Source organism: Bos indicus, chromosome 29 (assembly GCF_029378745.1).
Source record: "Bos indicus isolate NIAB-ARS_2022 breed Sahiwal x Tharparkar chromosome 29, NIAB-ARS_B.indTharparkar_mat_pri_1.0, whole genome shotgun sequence".
NCBI lineage: Eukaryota > Metazoa > Chordata > Mammalia > Artiodactyla > Bovidae > Bos > Bos indicus.
This window is the reverse complement of record NC_091788.1, coordinates 45,842,488-45,858,294: the sequence shown is the minus strand read 5'-3', so window position 1 is coordinate 45,858,294 and position 15,807 is coordinate 45,842,488. Positions and strand designations below refer to the sequence as shown.

At 62.1% G+C, this 15,807-nt stretch overlaps 3 protein-coding genes across 4 annotated transcripts; 2 read left to right on the top strand and 1 right to left on the bottom strand.

Moving 5' to 3' along the window:
• On the top strand, positions 1-5,535 carry CORO1B (coronin 1B). The gene is made up of 11 exons (XM_070782504.1): positions 1-141; positions 930-1,129; positions 1,544-1,666; positions 1,791-1,920; positions 2,084-2,265; positions 2,358-2,477; positions 3,151-3,255; positions 3,340-3,485; positions 3,742-3,799; positions 4,621-4,899; positions 5,055-5,535. The coding sequence occupies exons 2-11, from the start codon at positions 932-934 to the stop codon at positions 5,178-5,180; spliced, it is 1,467 nt and encodes a 488-aa protein (XP_070638605.1). The 5' UTR covers positions 1-141; positions 930-931; the 3' UTR covers positions 5,181-5,535.
• A 145-nt stretch (positions 5,536-5,680) lies between these two features.
• PTPRCAP (protein tyrosine phosphatase receptor type C associated protein) lies at positions 5,681-8,089 on the top strand. The gene is made up of 2 exons (XM_019954783.2): positions 5,681-5,997; positions 7,246-8,089. The coding sequence occupies exons 1-2, from the start codon at positions 5,995-5,997 to the stop codon at positions 7,849-7,851; spliced, it is 609 nt and encodes a 202-aa protein (XP_019810342.2). The 5' UTR covers positions 5,681-5,994; the 3' UTR covers positions 7,852-8,089.
• A 93-nt stretch (positions 8,090-8,182) lies between these two features.
• Positions 8,183-15,706, bottom strand: RPS6KB2 (ribosomal protein S6 kinase B2). Of its 2 annotated transcripts, none has more exons than XM_019954782.2 (15): positions 14,267-15,706; positions 13,881-13,921; positions 13,661-13,781; positions 13,177-13,245; positions 12,098-12,245; positions 10,999-11,056; positions 10,804-10,904; positions 10,636-10,726; positions 10,461-10,551; positions 10,238-10,345; positions 9,509-9,571; positions 9,295-9,372; positions 9,041-9,148; positions 8,837-8,949; positions 8,183-8,603 (listed from the first exon to the last, which is right to left on the bottom strand). In XM_019954782.2, exons 1-15 carry the CDS (start codon positions 14,342-14,344, stop codon positions 8,414-8,416), a joined length of 1,458 nt encoding a protein of 485 aa, XP_019810341.1. In that variant the 5' UTR covers positions 14,345-15,706; the 3' UTR covers positions 8,183-8,413. The 2 variants fall into 2 exon arrangements, with proteins under 2 accessions (XP_019810341.1, XP_070638606.1); XM_070782505.1 differs by having other exon boundaries at positions 9,041-9,145.
• Positions 15,707-15,807: the final 101 nt, after the last annotated feature.

The window sequence follows — 15,807 nt, the reverse complement described above, 5'->3', positions numbered from 1 at the left end:
CCCCCGTGAGCCCCGCCCCTCCCCCTGTTCCCCGCCTCTTGCTCCTCTGTCACTTCCTGATTCCCGCTTCCTGCTTCCCAGAGACTGGGATCCAGAGCCACCCGAGGACGAGGACGGTGCTGCAGCCTCTCGGCGTCCCTGGTGAGCACGATGGATTGGGGCTGGGGGCGCGGGCGTAGGGGTTGGGCGGGACTTCGGGGGCAGATCGCGGGGAGCTGGGATGGGGGTCGCAAGTCCGAGGAGCACTCCCCTTCCGCGGTGCCCCACCGTCAGTCCCAACTCCCCTTGGCTGCTCAGTCTCCCCTCTGAGGAGCCAGAATCCTTGAAGTTAGACTCCTGCTTCACCTTGGACCCCGTTCCGAGCTGAGCTCGGAGGCTCGGTGGCTGGGAGCGGCGCCCTGACCCCGCCCAGTCCTGCCAGACCCCCTGGACCGGCCTGGGGCTCCCTGCACATTCCTGCAGGCACTGCACATTCCGTGGGACCCAGCACTGTGGCCTAACGCAGCGTCCTAGCGGAGATCATTCCTGCCTCCTCTGTCTGTCCTCCCCATCACCCTGCTACCAAATCCTGGGGGGAAAGGGCCCTGCTGGCGACTGAGACCCACCAAGAAGCTAGGCTTGCACTGGCTGGGCACCTCCCACCTCCCCCACACATATCAGAGCCTGGGAGAGTCCCCCCAAACCCCTCAGGTCTCAGCAGTGGCTTTGCTGGAGATCAATGCATTTCTACCTTCAGATCCCCATTGAAGAGAGGCAGCCAGACCTGCACTGTGACCCTATTTTGTTTGTAACCAGGGAAACTGAGAGCCGGGCAGGTTATAAGGACCAAATCGCCGGCTGCATCCTCCCCACCACCCCTTGTGCAGCCCTGGGAGGGTTAGGGATTGTCGGGTTGGGCAAAGGCTGACTTATGCTTCTCTACCGTGCAGTCATGTTTCGCAAAGTGGTCCGGCAGAGCAAATTCCGACATGTGTTTGGGCAGCCTGTCAAGAATGACCAGTGCTATGAGGACATCCGAGTGTCCCGTGTCACCTGGGACAGCACCTTCTGCGCCGTCAACCCCAAGTTCCTGGCAGTGATTGTGGAGGCCAGCGGGGGCGGTGCCTTCCTGGTGCTCCCCCTAAGCAAGGTGGGCCCTGTCACAGCTGGGGAGAGACTGGAGGCAGCGTGGTCACATCTGCCAAGTCTCCGCTCACTTCACAGCCCATAAAGTGCCCATCCCCACACTGCTGGGCAGGTGTTAGAATCCAGATTTACTGCCCAGGAGGTGCTAACACACATGGAGAAGGTGTTTTGTTTTTTTTTTTTTTTATTGCCAAGGAATCAGGGTCAGAGGCAACTTTTCCTGCTCACCCGGTGACACCTGTGAGGAGTAGGTGGGTCAGGAGCAGGCAGAGCGAGAGTCACACCTGGGCACCTGTGTGCCAGGCGGGACCACATCACCCCGTCATTCCCCATCCACGGAAGGGAGGACTCAGCTCTGGGAGGGACGGACCCTGAGCCTCCTGGGGCCCCCTTGACTGCCCCCCCCTCATGCCTGCAGACCGGTCGCATTGACAAGGCCTACCCGACAGTGTGTGGACACACAGGACCTGTCCTGGACATCGACTGGTGCCCCCACAATGACGAAGTCATCGCCAGCGGCTCAGAGGATTGCACGGTCATGGTGAGGCGTGGGACGGTGGCGGGCCGGGGGTCACAAGTATGATTCAAGGGTCCTGGCAGCGGGGCCGAGCTTGGCCTTGCGCTGACCTCCCCACTTCCCCCACCCCACCCCCGCGCCCGGACAGGTGTGGCAGATCCCGGAGAACGGGCTGGTTTCCCCGCTGACAGAGCCGGTGGTGGTGCTGGAGGGGCACACCAAGAGAGTGGGCATCGTCACCTGGCACCCAACTGCCCGCAACGTGCTGCTTAGCGCAGGTCTGCACTGTGGCCCCTGGCCCCGCCCCGTGACCCCTGGCCCCGCCCCTCACCACACCCTCTCCCGGCCCCGTCACACGTGAAAGCTGAGGCCCACGGAGGTCGAAACGCTGGCTCTGGTCCCCAGAGGGTGGTCAGAGCTGACGGCCCCCCCGCCCTGCAGGCTGTGACAACATGGTGCTCATCTGGAACGTGGGCACGGCGGAGGAGCTGTACCGCCTGGACAGCCTGCACCCCGACCTCATCTACAACGTCAGCTGGAACCGCAACGGCAGCCTCTTCTGCACCGCGTGCAAGGACAAGAGCGTGCGCGTCATCGACCCCCGCCGGGGGACCCTGGTGGCGGTATGCGGCCCCAGAGGGTGAGGACGACCGCGGACTGGCCAAGGGGCTCTTCCGGTGCACCGCACAGACCAATCCCTCCGTCTCCTCCGCAGGAGCGGGAGAAGGCTCACGAGGGAGCCCGGCCCATGCGGGCCATCTTCCTGGCCGATGGCAAGGTGTTCACCACAGGCTTCAGCCGCATGAGCGAGCGGCAACTGGCGCTCTGGGATCCAGTGAGTGGCTGTGGCTGCCCTGAGGGGCGGACGCAGGACAGGCTCCACCCTGGGCAAGCAGGGTGAAGTCACCTGGAGAGGCTTGTCCCTCCCAGGTTGTCAGCCTGGCCCCTGAGGCACCCAGGACCCCAGCCCTGCCGGCCTCTTCTCTCCCTGTCCCTGCTCTCTGGCCTCCCCCACCTGCCTCCACATCTGCTGGCAGCAGCATTCTTGGCCCCTGAAAGGCCCCTGCCTCCTTTGCTTATCTATTTCCACTCTGGCTATCCTTGGAGCCCCAGTGCAGAGGCCCCCTCCTCCAGGAAGCCTCCCAGCCCTTCCTCTGAAGTGCTCTGTCCCCCAACCTTATCCTGTAAGTGACCTCCAGGGGCCCCTCAGGGAACGGGTTAGTGCTACCCTGCAGCCTGGCTCCCAAAGTGTGGGGACTTTCTCAGCACCTGGTTGGTGGCCTGGGAGTCATCTGAAGGCCTGGAATCGGCAGGGGAAAATGGGACCGTGGAGTGGAGGGGCGCCAGCGAGGCCCAGTGGGGCACGTGTGGCTAGAGGATGAGAGTGTTAGAGGCAGTGCCGGCTGGCGTGTGAGGCTGGTCGGGGCCAGTCTCGAAGCAGGGCTGGGATGGTGAGGGGAGGAAGCAGGTTCTGACCTGGCCCAACTGTCCCTCACCCCACGTGCCAGGAAAACTTCGGGGAGCCCATGGCCCTGCAGGAGTTGGACTCTAGCAACGGAGCTCTGTTGCCCTTCTATGACCCTGATACCAACGTGGTCTACGTCTGTGGCAAGGTGGGGCTGGGTAGGGCGGGGGTAGGGTGGTAGAGAAGACAGAGGCGGGCCCTGGTGCTGACCTCTGCACCCCCCACCCTCCAGGGCGACTCCAGCATCCGGTACTTTGAGATCACAGACGAGCCCCCCTACATCCACTTCCTGAATACATTCACCAGCAAAGAGCCCCAGAGGGGCATGGGGAGCATGCCCAAGAGGGGTTTGGAGGTCAGCAAGTGTGAGATTGCCCGGTAAGAAGGGCTGCTGAGGAGGCCAGCTGAAGGGGGATGGGGTGGGGGCGGGAGCTGGACCCTAGGCACCCAGGGTGAAAGGTCAGATCACAGGAGGCTGCTCAGAAACAGGAACTGGCCCACAGAGGCTCCAGGGTCGAGGTCAGCCCATGGGAGGGCTCAGGGGAAGGACTGGATGCAGAGAGCAGAGGGAGCTGGGAGAGCTGGTAGAGGGGCAGGTTCCACCCATGGGTCCTCCCTCCGCCCCCTTCCCCAGGTTCTACAAACTGCACGAGCGCAAGTGTGAGCCCATTGTCATGACTGTGCCAAGAAAGGTGAGGCCGCCTTGTTCCCTGCTCACCTGCTCCCTTCTCTAGCAGACAGACCACACGGGGGTGACCGAGGTGAGGCCTGTGAGTGAGACATGGCTAAGTGCGAGTGTAATCAGTAGGCCGCATGGACGCCAGCGTGCCCTGCTGGGGCAAGAGACACAGGGTGAGCTGAGGCCTTGCTCTGGACGGACGCAGGGCAGCCTTGGAGGTCTGCCCTGTAGGAGGCATGGCAAGATCCACCTCCCGGCTGGGGTAGGGTCTCCATGAGGGGTGGGTAGTAAGCCAGGCGAAGGCACGGAGGTGGGAGCAGTGAGAGCCAGGGAGTCTGCTGCAGTGGAGGCTCCCAGGAGGCGAGGATTCAGCCATGCGTGGGTTGGCCTCGGGGCCCCAGCCGAGAGTCTTGAACGAGCTCTGTTTCTCTGCAGCCAGAGTTAACCGAGTTCCGTGTAGCGTGCCAAGCCCGTCCAGGGAGCGGGGCCTGCCCCAGAAGTTCACAATCCACAGGGCGCAGACGTGGCTCCCGGAGTCCCACGAAGCCCATAGCTGGCCCCTGCTTGGGGAGGTGGGAGGAGTCTTCAGAGGGAGCTGTTGGTGGCGTCCAGAAGAGAAGTGAAAGAACAGATTGGAGCTTTAGAAAGGTCACTAGGGGTCAGGCCATCGGAAGAAAGGTCACTAGGGGTCAGGCCATCGGAAGACAGGTTGACAGGCTGCCAGCCTGGAGGTCAGAAGAGTGGCGAGGAGGTGGCTGCTCAGGGTCCAGACAAGAGGACCCCGCAGGTGGGCCTCAGCTGACCCGGGCCTCCCTCCACCGCCCCCTGGGGCAGTCGGACCTCTTCCAGGATGATCTGTATCCCGACACGGCCGGGCCCGAGGCGGCCCTGGAGGCAGAGGAGTGGGTGAGCGGCCGGGACGCCAGCCCCATCCTCATCTCCCTGCGGGAGGCCTACGTGCCCAGCAAACAGCGGGACCTGAAGGTCAACCGGCGCAACGTGTTGTCGGACAGCCGGCCCGCCGCGGCCCCTGGTACCTCCCGCCCGGGGCCCTCCATGCCTGCGGCCTCCACCAACATCGCCATGCCCAGTGGCAGCCTCGCTGGAGCTGGGGTATGTGCCCCTCAGCTCAGAGTGGTGTTGCCCAGGTCTGCTGTGCCCGCCTGAACCGTTCACTGCCCTCTCTGGGCCCCAGGCCCCTGCCCGATGGTAGATTTGGGGAGGGCTGCGGCTCCGCAACGCTGGGCCCCTTGCTGGTGTCCCTGCAGGAGGCCGGGAAGCTGGACGAGGTGATGCAGGAGCTGCAGACGCTGAGAGCGCTGGTCCGGGAGCAGGGCGAGCGCATTGGCCGCCTGGAGGAGCAGCTCAGCCGCATAGAGAATGGAGATGCCTAGGTCCCCGGTCCGCGGACGCTGCTCCCCGTCACCTCCTCCCCACCACCCCTTTCTCACTCAGCCTCTGTCACACCGACTGCAGGCTGGCTGGCTGCCCCCCTGCCCGCTGCTGAGGGTTTCTGGGGCAGGTTCGGCGGAGTAGGGGGGAGCGGGGGGAGCCCTCCCGTGGGCCCAGGCTGGAACCACCGCTAGGCTTTGGTCTTTGTTACTGTTGGAGGATTTTTGTACCAAGGAGCACTTATATTGTGAGGGACCACCTCTCCCACCCCCCGCCAGCCCTCCTGCTCCCTCCTCTGAGGAAGCAGGAGGACTGGGCTCTATATTCTCATTCCAAATAAAATGCTCTTTCTAAAAAGCCAGGCTGGCCCTTCTGCTGCAAGGGTAGGGCTGGGAAAGGAAGTCTGGGCACCTGGGGACACGGGACACCGCCAAGGCTCACAGATGCGAGAGAGGGGGCCCTAAGCATGCCCCCTAGTCTTCCCTGACTTCTGTCAGGTAGGAGATCAGAGGCAGAAGCCCTGTGGATGCCTCCAGGGCCTGCCCTGCTTTGAGCCGGGTGCCCAGTTCCTCCTCCTCTCGGAGGCCAGGCCACAGGCCCCATGGCCCCAGCCTGGCCGGGTGAGAGGCCGCTGAGGATCTGCTGTGGGTCAGGGTGGTCCTGAGGTCCTCTGGTGGGAGGGCTGGGCAGGGTGTTCTGGGCAGGAAGCGGAAGTGCCGATGAACAGCAGCTGCTGTCGAGAGCGGGAGCTCTCATTTTGCACTCGACACAGCCAGAGCTGGAGGTGGGAACCCAGCGCTGAGAGGCGAGGCACTGATGGTGAGCATGGAGCCGACTGGGTCCTGGGGGTAGGGGCTGCAGGAGGTCAGGGCTGGAATGTCTGGGCCCCCTGGGAGCTAGGGAAGGACCCCTCACAGGCCTGGGGACACTGAGCAGTCAGGTAGGGTTGGTCGTCGGCAGAGGTGGGAGACCCGGGTGGGACAAACAGGGGGCAGAGACTGGGCCTTTCTCTCACCTCACCTTAGACCTGGGCCTCCCTGGGATTCAGGGGGTGGTCCTCAGCGCCCCACTCTGTGTCCTCGGCCCCTCCCCAAGACCCCCTAGAGGGACTCTCACCTGCTCTGCTCTGGAGCCTGGAACACGCGTGCCTTCTCGACTTGCTTGCGTCCCTGGAGCCAGGCAGGCAGACTTGTGTCCCCGGAGCCAGGCAGGCAGCCCGGGTAGGGAAAGGCCTGCAGCACCTCGGCACCCCTCCCCCCTCACACCCCCCACCTGCCTTGTTCCGACCGCAGGCTTCCTCCGGCAGCTGCACTCGCCTCCCCAGCCCCTGGCCCTGAAAGCCTGAGGCCCCCTGGGACGCAGTCTAACGGAAACGCTGCAGCTGGGGCGGTCCCACAGCTGGGAGGAAGAGGGGTCTCAGTGACCCCCGTCCTGGGACTTGGCCAAATAGAAGGAAAGAGTCGCCTTGGGGTTGGGTGCCTCCCTCCTGAGCCTCAGGAAGAGCCAGCCTTGCCTTCCTTCCCTTCCATCGCCCTGCCTCCTGGGGCGGGGGCAGAGTCTTAACACACTCAGCCAATATTTCTTGAGCCCCTCCTCTGGGCTAGGAGTTGTTTAGGCGCTTAAGCCAAAAAGATCCTTGTTTTTCTAGTGGGAAGATAAAACGATAAGCATGGCACACAAGCAGAGCGATCCCCGTTTTGGGGAGGGGTGGGTGAACAGGGCTGGCCGCAGGGGTGAATGTCAAGGTAGGCATCCACCTAGGTGAGGCCTCACTGAAGGCGCCCAGAGCCAGGGCGAGAAGGGAGCCGGGGGGCAGGGGGTGGGGGGGTGGGGGTGGCACTTGGGGATGGAGCATTCCAGACAGAAGGCGCAGCCAGGGCACAGGCCCCAGGCAGGAGCAGGCTTCTGTGGTGCAGTGGGAGGGAGGGGGGCATGGCTGGCTGGCTATCATAGACCCAGGACAGGCCTTCGTGACTGAGTAAGCACTTGGGCTTTTCTGCTGATTGTCCCAAACTTGCCCAAGAGACGACCGACCCACGCAGTGACCCTCTGCCCTTCTCCCCGCAGGATCTGCCCTGTGCCCTAGGGCTCTGGACACTGCTGGCCCTGCCCGGGGCCCTGGGCTCCAGCAGCAGTGACAGTGGCTCCAGCTCCTCGGTCACTGTTGTCCTGCTGCTGCTTCTGCTCCTGCTGCTGGTTGCTGGCCTGGCGCTGGCCTGGCGCCGCCTTAGCCGGGACTCGGGGGGCTACTACCACCCGGCCCGCCTGGGAGCTGCGCTCTGGGGCCGCACTCGCCGCCTGCTCTGGGCCAGCCCACCAGGCCGCTGGCTCCGGGCCGAGCTGGGTTCACCAGATGAGGACCCAGAGCAGCAAGAGGACGAGCAGGACGTGGAAGACGACTATGATCTGCTCAGTGGCCAAGAGGAGCGCAGATCCCAGGAAGAGGAGCGGCGGGGAGAGGGGCCCAGCCCGCCGCAGGCCACCGAGCCGGCCGGGGCAGTGCACAACGATGACACGGAGGGCAGCCTGGGCCTCAGCTGCCAGGGGCCTGCGGGCTCAGGGGGCAGCGCCGAGGCCCTGCTGAGTGACCTGCACGCCTTCGCTGGGAGCGCGGCCTGGGATGACAGCTCCCGGGCAGCCAGCGGCCAGGGCCTCCACGTCACCGCGCTGTAGGCACGGGCCCTGCGGCCGCACCCCAGCCACTGTCCCTCTGCTTCTGAGCTGCCGCAGCTGCACATAGCTGCCCTGGACTCAGGTCACCCCCGCTTGGAGAGCCTTGGACTGTCACACCCGCCCCAGCCCCCCCAGTAGTTCTGTCCCCAAGTCTGCGTATCCCCAGCCCCTCCAGCAAGGCCATCCATCCCCAGGTGCTCTGAGCAGTCAACGGAAATAAAATCCGTCCAGCTCCGTGGATTTGTGGTCCTGTCATGACCCTTCCCATCCCTGAGCTGGGATTCGTCCGGGCACCACCTCTGCCCTGGAAGCCAAGGAAGAGCCAGGTCAGTGCCATGATTCGATCCTTTTAATTCTCCAAGGGCATGGCTCAACTGCAGGAGGCCAGGTGGGTGCCCCCTCAACTGGCAGCCATAGCCTACAGCCCTTGGTGGTCATGATTCCGGGGTATGGCCACCCCAATAGAGACTGACTCACACCAGTCACTCCTGCACCCCTAGGCACGGCTCCAGGTCTCTGGAACTGGCCTAGGGTCCTGCCGCCCGTATCCCCACCCATACTCTTAGCGCCCAGGGCGCCCGCGGCCCCTCTTGGACTTCTTGGTCCCCGAGGGGGGTCGGATGGGGAGAGGGGCAGTGCTCGAGGGCGGTGGTGGTGGCGGCGGTGGCAGCAGAGGAGGTAGTGGGGGCTCCACGAGCTCCTGTGGGCCAGGGCTGGGCCGGAACCCCTCGAAGGGCGAGAACTTCAGGGGGCTGCAGGGGAAATCGAAGCCAAATCAGCATCTTCTTGGCCCGGGCCAGGAGGGGTGACTCTCCCCCTTCCCCGTCCCCATGCCTGGGGCTCAGGCCCTGTGGTCACGTGCCCACCCACAGGAGTCCCCACAGTAGATGGAGAAGCGGAGGCTGAGGCTGGTCACGAGACGGCCAGGGCAGCCCCAGGGTTGGCGGCAGAGCCACAGCTGGAGCCGGCCGCGCCCCCACGGTACCTGACAGGGGTCCGGGGGCTGCTGTTGAGGCGCCTGGGCGAGCGCAGCTTGGGCTGGAAGGAGAAGGCCTCCTTGATGCTATCCAGGACGGAGGGCGCCACGTACGTGAAGCCCTGGGGGCAGAGACCGAGCGACACTCGGGGTCAGCGGCTCCTTGGCCCCGGCCCCGGCCCCAGCCCCCACCCCTCAGGCCCCCGACCTCACCAGGAAGGCCTGGTTGGCACTCTCACTGAGCGTCGTGTCGTCTGGACTGTCCACCGGCGTCTGCTTCGTGAAGTGGGAGTCAAACTGGCTCACGTCCTCCTCCGACTGCTGTGGGCGCCCGGGAGGGAGGATCAGAGGCGTCCAGGAAGGGGCCCCCGGGGCCCCCACCCGCCCCCCACCCACTCCACAACCAGTCCCACCAGCCCCGCACCCACCCCCCCACCCGCCCCTTGGCCAGCGAGGCCTCCACTCACCAGGGAAGGCCGGAAAGGGGGGTCCACACGGCGGGCCAGGAGGTCATCCCAATTAACGTGCCGGAAGAAGGGGTGCCTCTGTGAATAGAGTGCCCAGCAACATGCCAACATGTCAAACCCTGGCTCCCTTAAAAACACCCTCTGCCCTGAGGCCCCGCCCACTGAGCATCCAGGCACCCTGGGAGCTCAGCCTGCCCCCTCACGATGGTTTCACCTGCACGTCAGCAGCATCCCCGGGGCCCCCTCCAATCCGCTGGTTAGGATTCCGCTTCAGGAACTGCAGGACAAGGGCAGAGGGTCAGGGTCTCAGGCAGAGTTACAGACCGAGCGTTCAGAAAGGGGGTGGGGAACAGTGACACGGGGGTTGTAGGTTGTGGTGGGAGCTCTGGAGTGTGGTCTCCCCCTGCTGACACCCTCAGGATTTCCAAGGTTTGGTCCAAAGGTACCCCCTTCTCCACAAAGCCTTTGCAAAGGTCTCTGGTTGCTGGCATTGCCCCAAGGGGAAATTCATGGGGGTGCAACTTGCAATCTGGATGGGGCGCCTGCCCTCCCAACCTCGATCCCCAAGGATCGCCTTTTTGAGGAGAGCAGCAAGTCTCACTGATTAGGACTTGGGCATGGCAACCCACTCCAGTGTTCTTGCCTGGAGAATCCCACGGACAGAGGAGCCTGGCAGGCTACAGTCTATGGGGTCGCAAAGAGTTGGACACGACCAAAGTGACTTAGCACGCAGGCGCAGAGACTTGTCCAGGGTCGGCAGCTGGTCTGCATCACAGCTGACGTCTCGGACCCCATAGCAAGTGCTCTCTCCCCAAACATACAGTGTTTGGTGTGTGTGTCAGCGGGGTGGGGGGTCTAGCAACCCCGACCCAGGGGGGTTCAGGCACACATGCATGGCCTGGGAGAGAAGACGGGGCAGGACCGAGTGCAAGAGGGAACCCACCTTTTTGACAAGATCCCGGGCATCCGGGGTGAGGTAGGGGGGCAGCTCCAGCTTCCCTCTGATGATCTTGTCCATGGTTTTCTTCCGGTTCTCTGCAGTGAAGGGCGGCTGGAGAAGGCAGAGGGTGAGAGGCGCCTTGCAGGCCGCCCACGGGCCACCCCTGCCCCGGGAGGGGCCCCTCCTCCCGCCCCGACACCCGCCCTCCCGAGGAGGCTGGACTTGCCGATCCAGTGAGCATGTCGTACATCAGGGCCCCCAAGCTCCACCAGTCCACCGCCCGGTTGTGGCCACTGCGCACCAGAATCTCAGGGGCCCTGGGGGCCAGGTGGAACCGCCAGTCAGACCAAGCCCTGCCTGACTGTGCTGCCCGTCCCTGGGCCCAGCCGGCTGCCGCTTACATGTACTCGATGGTGCCGCAGAAGGTGTGGGTCACGGCGCCCTCGTGGATGGACTCCTTGCAGAGGCCAAAGTCCGTCAGTTTGATGTGGCCTGAGGGAGAATGCTAGAGGGTCAGGGCCCAGCCCCCCTGCCCTCCACTGGGCTCAGCCCTCCCCACATGGGCGCACCCTGGCTGCTGAGCATGATGTTTTCAGGTTTGAGGTCCCGGTAGATGATGCCTTGGGAGTGGAGATGGCCCAGGGCCAGTGTGATCTCCGACAGGTAGAAACTGCAGGGACAGGACAGAGTGAAGGCCAGGGTGGGGCTGGAGCCAGGCCCAGGCCCTGGACCCACTCAGGAGGGAGGCAAGAGGTAACACCCACCAGGCCGTGTCTTCTAGGAAGATGCCTTCTCGCTCCAGGTGCGTGAAAAGCTCACCACCTGTGACACAAACACGTTAGCAGCTGCGTGCCGGGACCAAGCTCCTCTGCTCGCCGAGTCTCGGTTTGTTCTCGGGGAGAGTGGGGCTCAGAATTCCCGCCCTACCTGCCTCCCAGAGCTGCCGTGGGGATTCAATTCAATTCAGCAAACATCTACCGACGCCTACTCGGTGCCCGGCCCTGTGTGGGGTGAAGCTGGGGACAGAGATGAAGAGACCCAGCCACGGCCCTCAGGATGCTCAGTCTAATGGGGAGACGGATGCACATGGACGCTCGGATACGCCAGCCCGAGGCTACAGCTCCGAGAGCCTAACCCCAAAACCTGCACAGAGGGGACAGGCGGACACAATCCACCCCCACATGAGCGGACAGAGAAAGTCCATGGCAGCGGTGAGACTTAAGGGCATGCAGAGATGGCATGCGGGGAATGAAGCCCCCGGGGTTCGTGGGTACAGCTGGGGTCAGCAGGAAGAACAGGCCCAGATCACGTCCTGGTGAGCAGGAGACACCGGGCCCAAGGAGACCATCCAGGCAGGTACGGGGAGGCATGGAGCTCTGAGCAGGAGGGCGGGGACAATCCCGTGCTGACCCTGGGAGTTCATGGAGGAGACACTAGGAAGGGAGTGAGCTGGAGCCTTCGAGGCTAGTGAAGAAAGCGCTGGGACTCCTCCCCTCCCCCCGAGGGCAGAGAGGACGGAGAGAATAAGCCACCTGGACTGGGGTCTAACTGGATGCAGGGAACGCAGGACAGAGGACCAGGATGTGACGGAGTCGCAGTGGAAACGGACAGAACAACCCTCTGGACGTCTCTACCAACTCCCACCATTCCCATCCACCCCCACACAGGGGAGGAACACAAGAGGCGCTGGACAGACGTTTGCTGAATGAATGAATGTATGCACGCATGAACGGATGGATGGACGGATGGATGAGGTGGGGCCCCCGCCGTTCTGCTCCCTACACCTCTCCCAGCTCCCCCGCCAGAGCTCCCTGCGCTGGTTCCCTGGCCTTGCTTGCCCCCCGGCTGCATCCCCGTTCGTACCGCTGAGGCACTCGAGGATGAGGTACAGTTTGCCGCCAGTCTGGAAGGCATAGGCCAGTTCCACAATGAAGGGGTGCTTCACCGACTCCAGAATGTTCCGCTCGGCCCGCGTGTGTGCCGTGTCCTTGGCGTTGCGCACAATTTTGGCCTGCAGAGGCAGCGATGGGTTAGAAGGTATGTGCCCAGGACTCCCTCAGCCCCCCTGCAGTCATGACCCTTCCTGGCCAGCCTCTATCACTCCGCTATATTTCTCCGCAGTCTACTGCTATCAGTGACCATCCTTTCCAGGGACGGGCTTATTATCCCAGTAGCATGGCTATCTGATGTGAAGAGCCAACTCACTGGAAAAGACCCTGATGCTCAAAAGAGTTTGAGCAGACTCCGGGAGATAGTGGAAGACAGAGGAGCTTGGTGTGCTGCAGTCCATGGGGTCACAAAGAGTCAGACATGACTTCAGTTCAGTTCAGTTGCTCACTCTTTGCGACCCCATGGACTGCAGCATGCCAGGCTTCCCTGTCCATCACCTACTCCTGGAGCTTGCTCAAACTCATGTCCATCGAGTCGGTGATGCCACCCAACCATCTTATCCTCTGTTGTCCCCTTCTCCTCCTGCTTTCAATCTTTCCCAGCATCAGGGTCTTTTCCAATGAGTCAGTTCTTCACAGAAGCAGAACGCATACAGACACGACTTACTGACTGAACAACAACATGGTGTTCCTCAACCTCCGCTCTCATGGTGTTTGGGGCAGACGATTCTTTGTGGTGGGGGGCTATCTTTGCACTGCAGGGTCTTTAGCAGAATCCCTGGCCTCAACCCACTGGGTACCAGTAGCAGCCCCCCTCTAGTCATGACTCAAAAATGTACACAGACACTGCTAAATGATCCCTGGGAGGCAACAGGGTCCACAGTTGAGAAGTACAGCAAAACAACATAATCGAAATTGATGATAAACAAGCAAATGTTCAAGACAGTGACCATCTTCTCTCGCACATTCACTCCTGTCCCCAAAGAGCCCGGCATAGTGCACTGGGAATGGCAGTCACTCAGTGATGAGCTGTTGGAAAAATGAATGACTCACCTTCCTCAGGACTTTCATGGCATATATTTTGCCCAGATTGCTGCCCTGTACCTTTCGCACCTGGAACACCTGTAGGGCAGGGGAGACAGGATCAACCTCCCATTCCATCCCTATCTTCAAAAAGCTCCACCCTGAAGCTCTGGTACTGGGACCAAGAAGCCTAGGCCCACCCAGGGGTGGGGTAGTAAAGAGTTCAAGTCTAATTCTGAGAGGATTTGCTCTTTCTTCCTTCCCTCTGAGTTCAATCAGAGGCTCCGCTGATTTACAAGTCTAATTTCATTTTATTTTTTAAACTTTTTGGCAGCTCCACAGGTGGGATCTTAGTTCCCTGGCCAGGGATCGAACCTGCACCCCTGTACTGGAAGTGCAGAGTCTTAATCATTGGACTGCCAGGGTAGTCCCTACAAGTCTAATTAGTTCTGAGATGCTTTGATGCAGCAAAACTGAGGCTATGAGGCCAGTCAGGAAGGAGGAGAGCCAGTACCTTGCCATAGTTCCCCTTGCCCAGCACACGCAGCAGCTCAAAGCAGTGGGGACCGATGCGCTCGGGGCCCGGGTTCACACTGCTCTCAGTCAGCTCCACCTCCTCATAGTGTCCCACAGGCCTGCGGACACAGGAGGTTAATGGGGGCAATGCGCTCCTGCGCTCCTCAGGTCCCCTTCCCCAGCCCAGTCCCTCCTCCCCCAACACGACCCTCACTCACTCCAGGCCAGCCGCCCTCAACTCCGCGAGGGGACACGCGTCCTGTGAGAAACCGAGGGGTAAGAGCCAAGGGAGGTGCCAGGCTCCCTCTCCCCAAAGCTGGACTGCTTAGCCCAGAAGAGAGGGTCAGGAATGGGAGCTGGTAGGCGATGGACCAGGACTGGGGAGGAGAGGCGAGGGCAGAATAGGGAGACGCAGGGGAAGGGCTGGGAGCGTGCAGGATAGATCGGGGTGTGGAGAGGGTCAGATCTTAACAGTGGCTGGGATCTGAGACAAACCAGCGTCTGCGGGACCCGAGCCCTCTCTGCCAGGGGGTGCCCGGGCGATCCCATCGCCTGGACGACGGGATCGAGCCGGGATCAAGCGGCGCCCGGGCGGACCACTCACCGCGGGGCTGAGCTCTGGCTCGCCCTCGCCTTCGCTGCCTTCCTCTGTCTCCAGGTCCAGGTCAAACACCGCCGCCATGGCTGCGCCGGCCCAGCGGGCCCACCGGCGAGTACCCAGCTGCGCTCTGACTGACAGGCCGGGAGCCCGGGGCCTTACGTCATCACTCCGCGACAGCCTCGCGCACCTATGACACAAGAGATTCCCCCGCCCTCGAGTCGGCGGCGGGAGTAAGGCATCTTGGGAATGGTAGTTCCAGAGTGCTTAGGTGCCGAATCCAGCCGGACCCAGGCTTCGGCCGGCCGCTCAGTCTTCCCAACGCAGCTCCCCGGGGGCGGCACCGGACAAGAGCCTCCTGGAAGGCGACTGTTTTGGTTCTGGGGCGAGTTTGAGCATGGATGGGACATAGTCGAAAGTGAATGCAGGTTTGAGAGTAAACACAATTCCCAGCCCCGTTGGAGCCCTGCGCTGCCGGGTTGTCTGGGTGGCGGCGAGAGGCAGGTACAGTATCTCTGTTCGACGCTGAAAGGGAGCCGGCGGCTGCAACACGGCTTCCCTAATGTGCCTCTCAGCTGGAAGACTTGAAAGTCAGAGCATTTACTGCTCCGTATTCAACTCACTGCTGGGTTTTGTTGCCAGTGAAAGTGTTAGTCGCTCAGTTCTGTCCAGCTCTTTGCAAGCCAACGGGACTGTAGCCCACCAGGTCCCTCTGTGCATGGAATTCTCCAGGCAAGGATACTGAAGTGGGTTGCATGCCCTCCTCCAGGTGATCTTCCCGATCCAGGGATTGAACCTGAGTCTCCCACACTGCAGGCAGATTCTTTACTCTCTGAGCCACAGGTTCCTCCCCCAAAGGATTCATTCCTTCAAGTCTCATCAACCCACCCATAAATACAGGCTTGGGCTGTGCGTCAGGCACAAGAACTTGTATTTGGCAACACTACAATAACGAACATGCCAAACCCGGCCTGTCAGTTTAGAAGTGGGCACAGATGCTGGATGGGGCTTTGGGGGTGTGAGTTGGGCCAGACCAGACCTTGGATGATTTCCAACAGTTTGGAAGCTGTCTGGATGTGCATTCCAGTTGGACCGTGGGGGCTATATATGAACTCAAATGGACAGAATTCAGAGTCTCCAGCCTGGAGAAGGGTTATCTGGTTGGGGTTGGCCCTTGCTGTAATTCCATCTTCAGGAAACCCTCAGGTTTGGGTCCTGGTGTGGGTGCCCTTGGCACGCCCCTTGCCAATGGTGAACCCAGAGGTCTGACAGTGTAGTAGTTTATCCTTCCCTGGTGGCTCAGACAGTAAAGAATCTGTCTGCAAAGCAGGAGACCCAGGTTCAATCCTCTGGGTTGGGAAGATCCCCTGGAGAAGGAAATGGCAACCCACTCCAGTAGTCTTGCCTGGAGAATTCCATGGACAGAGGAGCCTGGCAGGCTACTGAGCGACTAGCACTTTCACTTTTTAGATGCAACAGGTAGCCCTTAACTACCTCTCCTTCCCCCTCCCACATCCCCTGTCTACCTACGCTTGAGAAGTGGTGTC

Excerpts from the sequence above, each read along its gene's own strand:
- RPS6KB2 (XM_019954782.2), bottom strand. The coding sequence starts at position 14,344 with ATGGCGGCGGTGTTTGACCTGGACCTGGAGACAGAGGAAGGCAGCGAA. Across the intron at positions 12,246-13,176 it reads CCATGAAAGTCCTGAGGAAG|GCCAAAATTGTGCGCAACGC; the intron begins GTGAGTCATTCA and ends CTGCCTCTGCAG. Across the intron at positions 8,604-8,836 it reads AGCCCCCGGACCCCTGTCAG|CCCCCTGAAGTTCTCGCCCT; the intron begins GTACCGTGGGGG and ends TTTCCCCTGCAG.
- CORO1B (XM_070782504.1), top strand. The coding sequence starts at position 932 with ATGTTTCGCAAAGTGGTCCGGCAGAGCAAATTCCGACATGTGTTTGGG. Across the intron at positions 1,667-1,790 it reads CAGAGGATTGCACGGTCATG|GTGTGGCAGATCCCGGAGAA; the intron begins GTGAGGCGTGGG and ends GCGCCCGGACAG. Across the intron at positions 2,266-2,357 it reads GCCGGGGGACCCTGGTGGCG|GAGCGGGAGAAGGCTCACGA; the intron begins GTATGCGGCCCC and ends TCTCCTCCGCAG.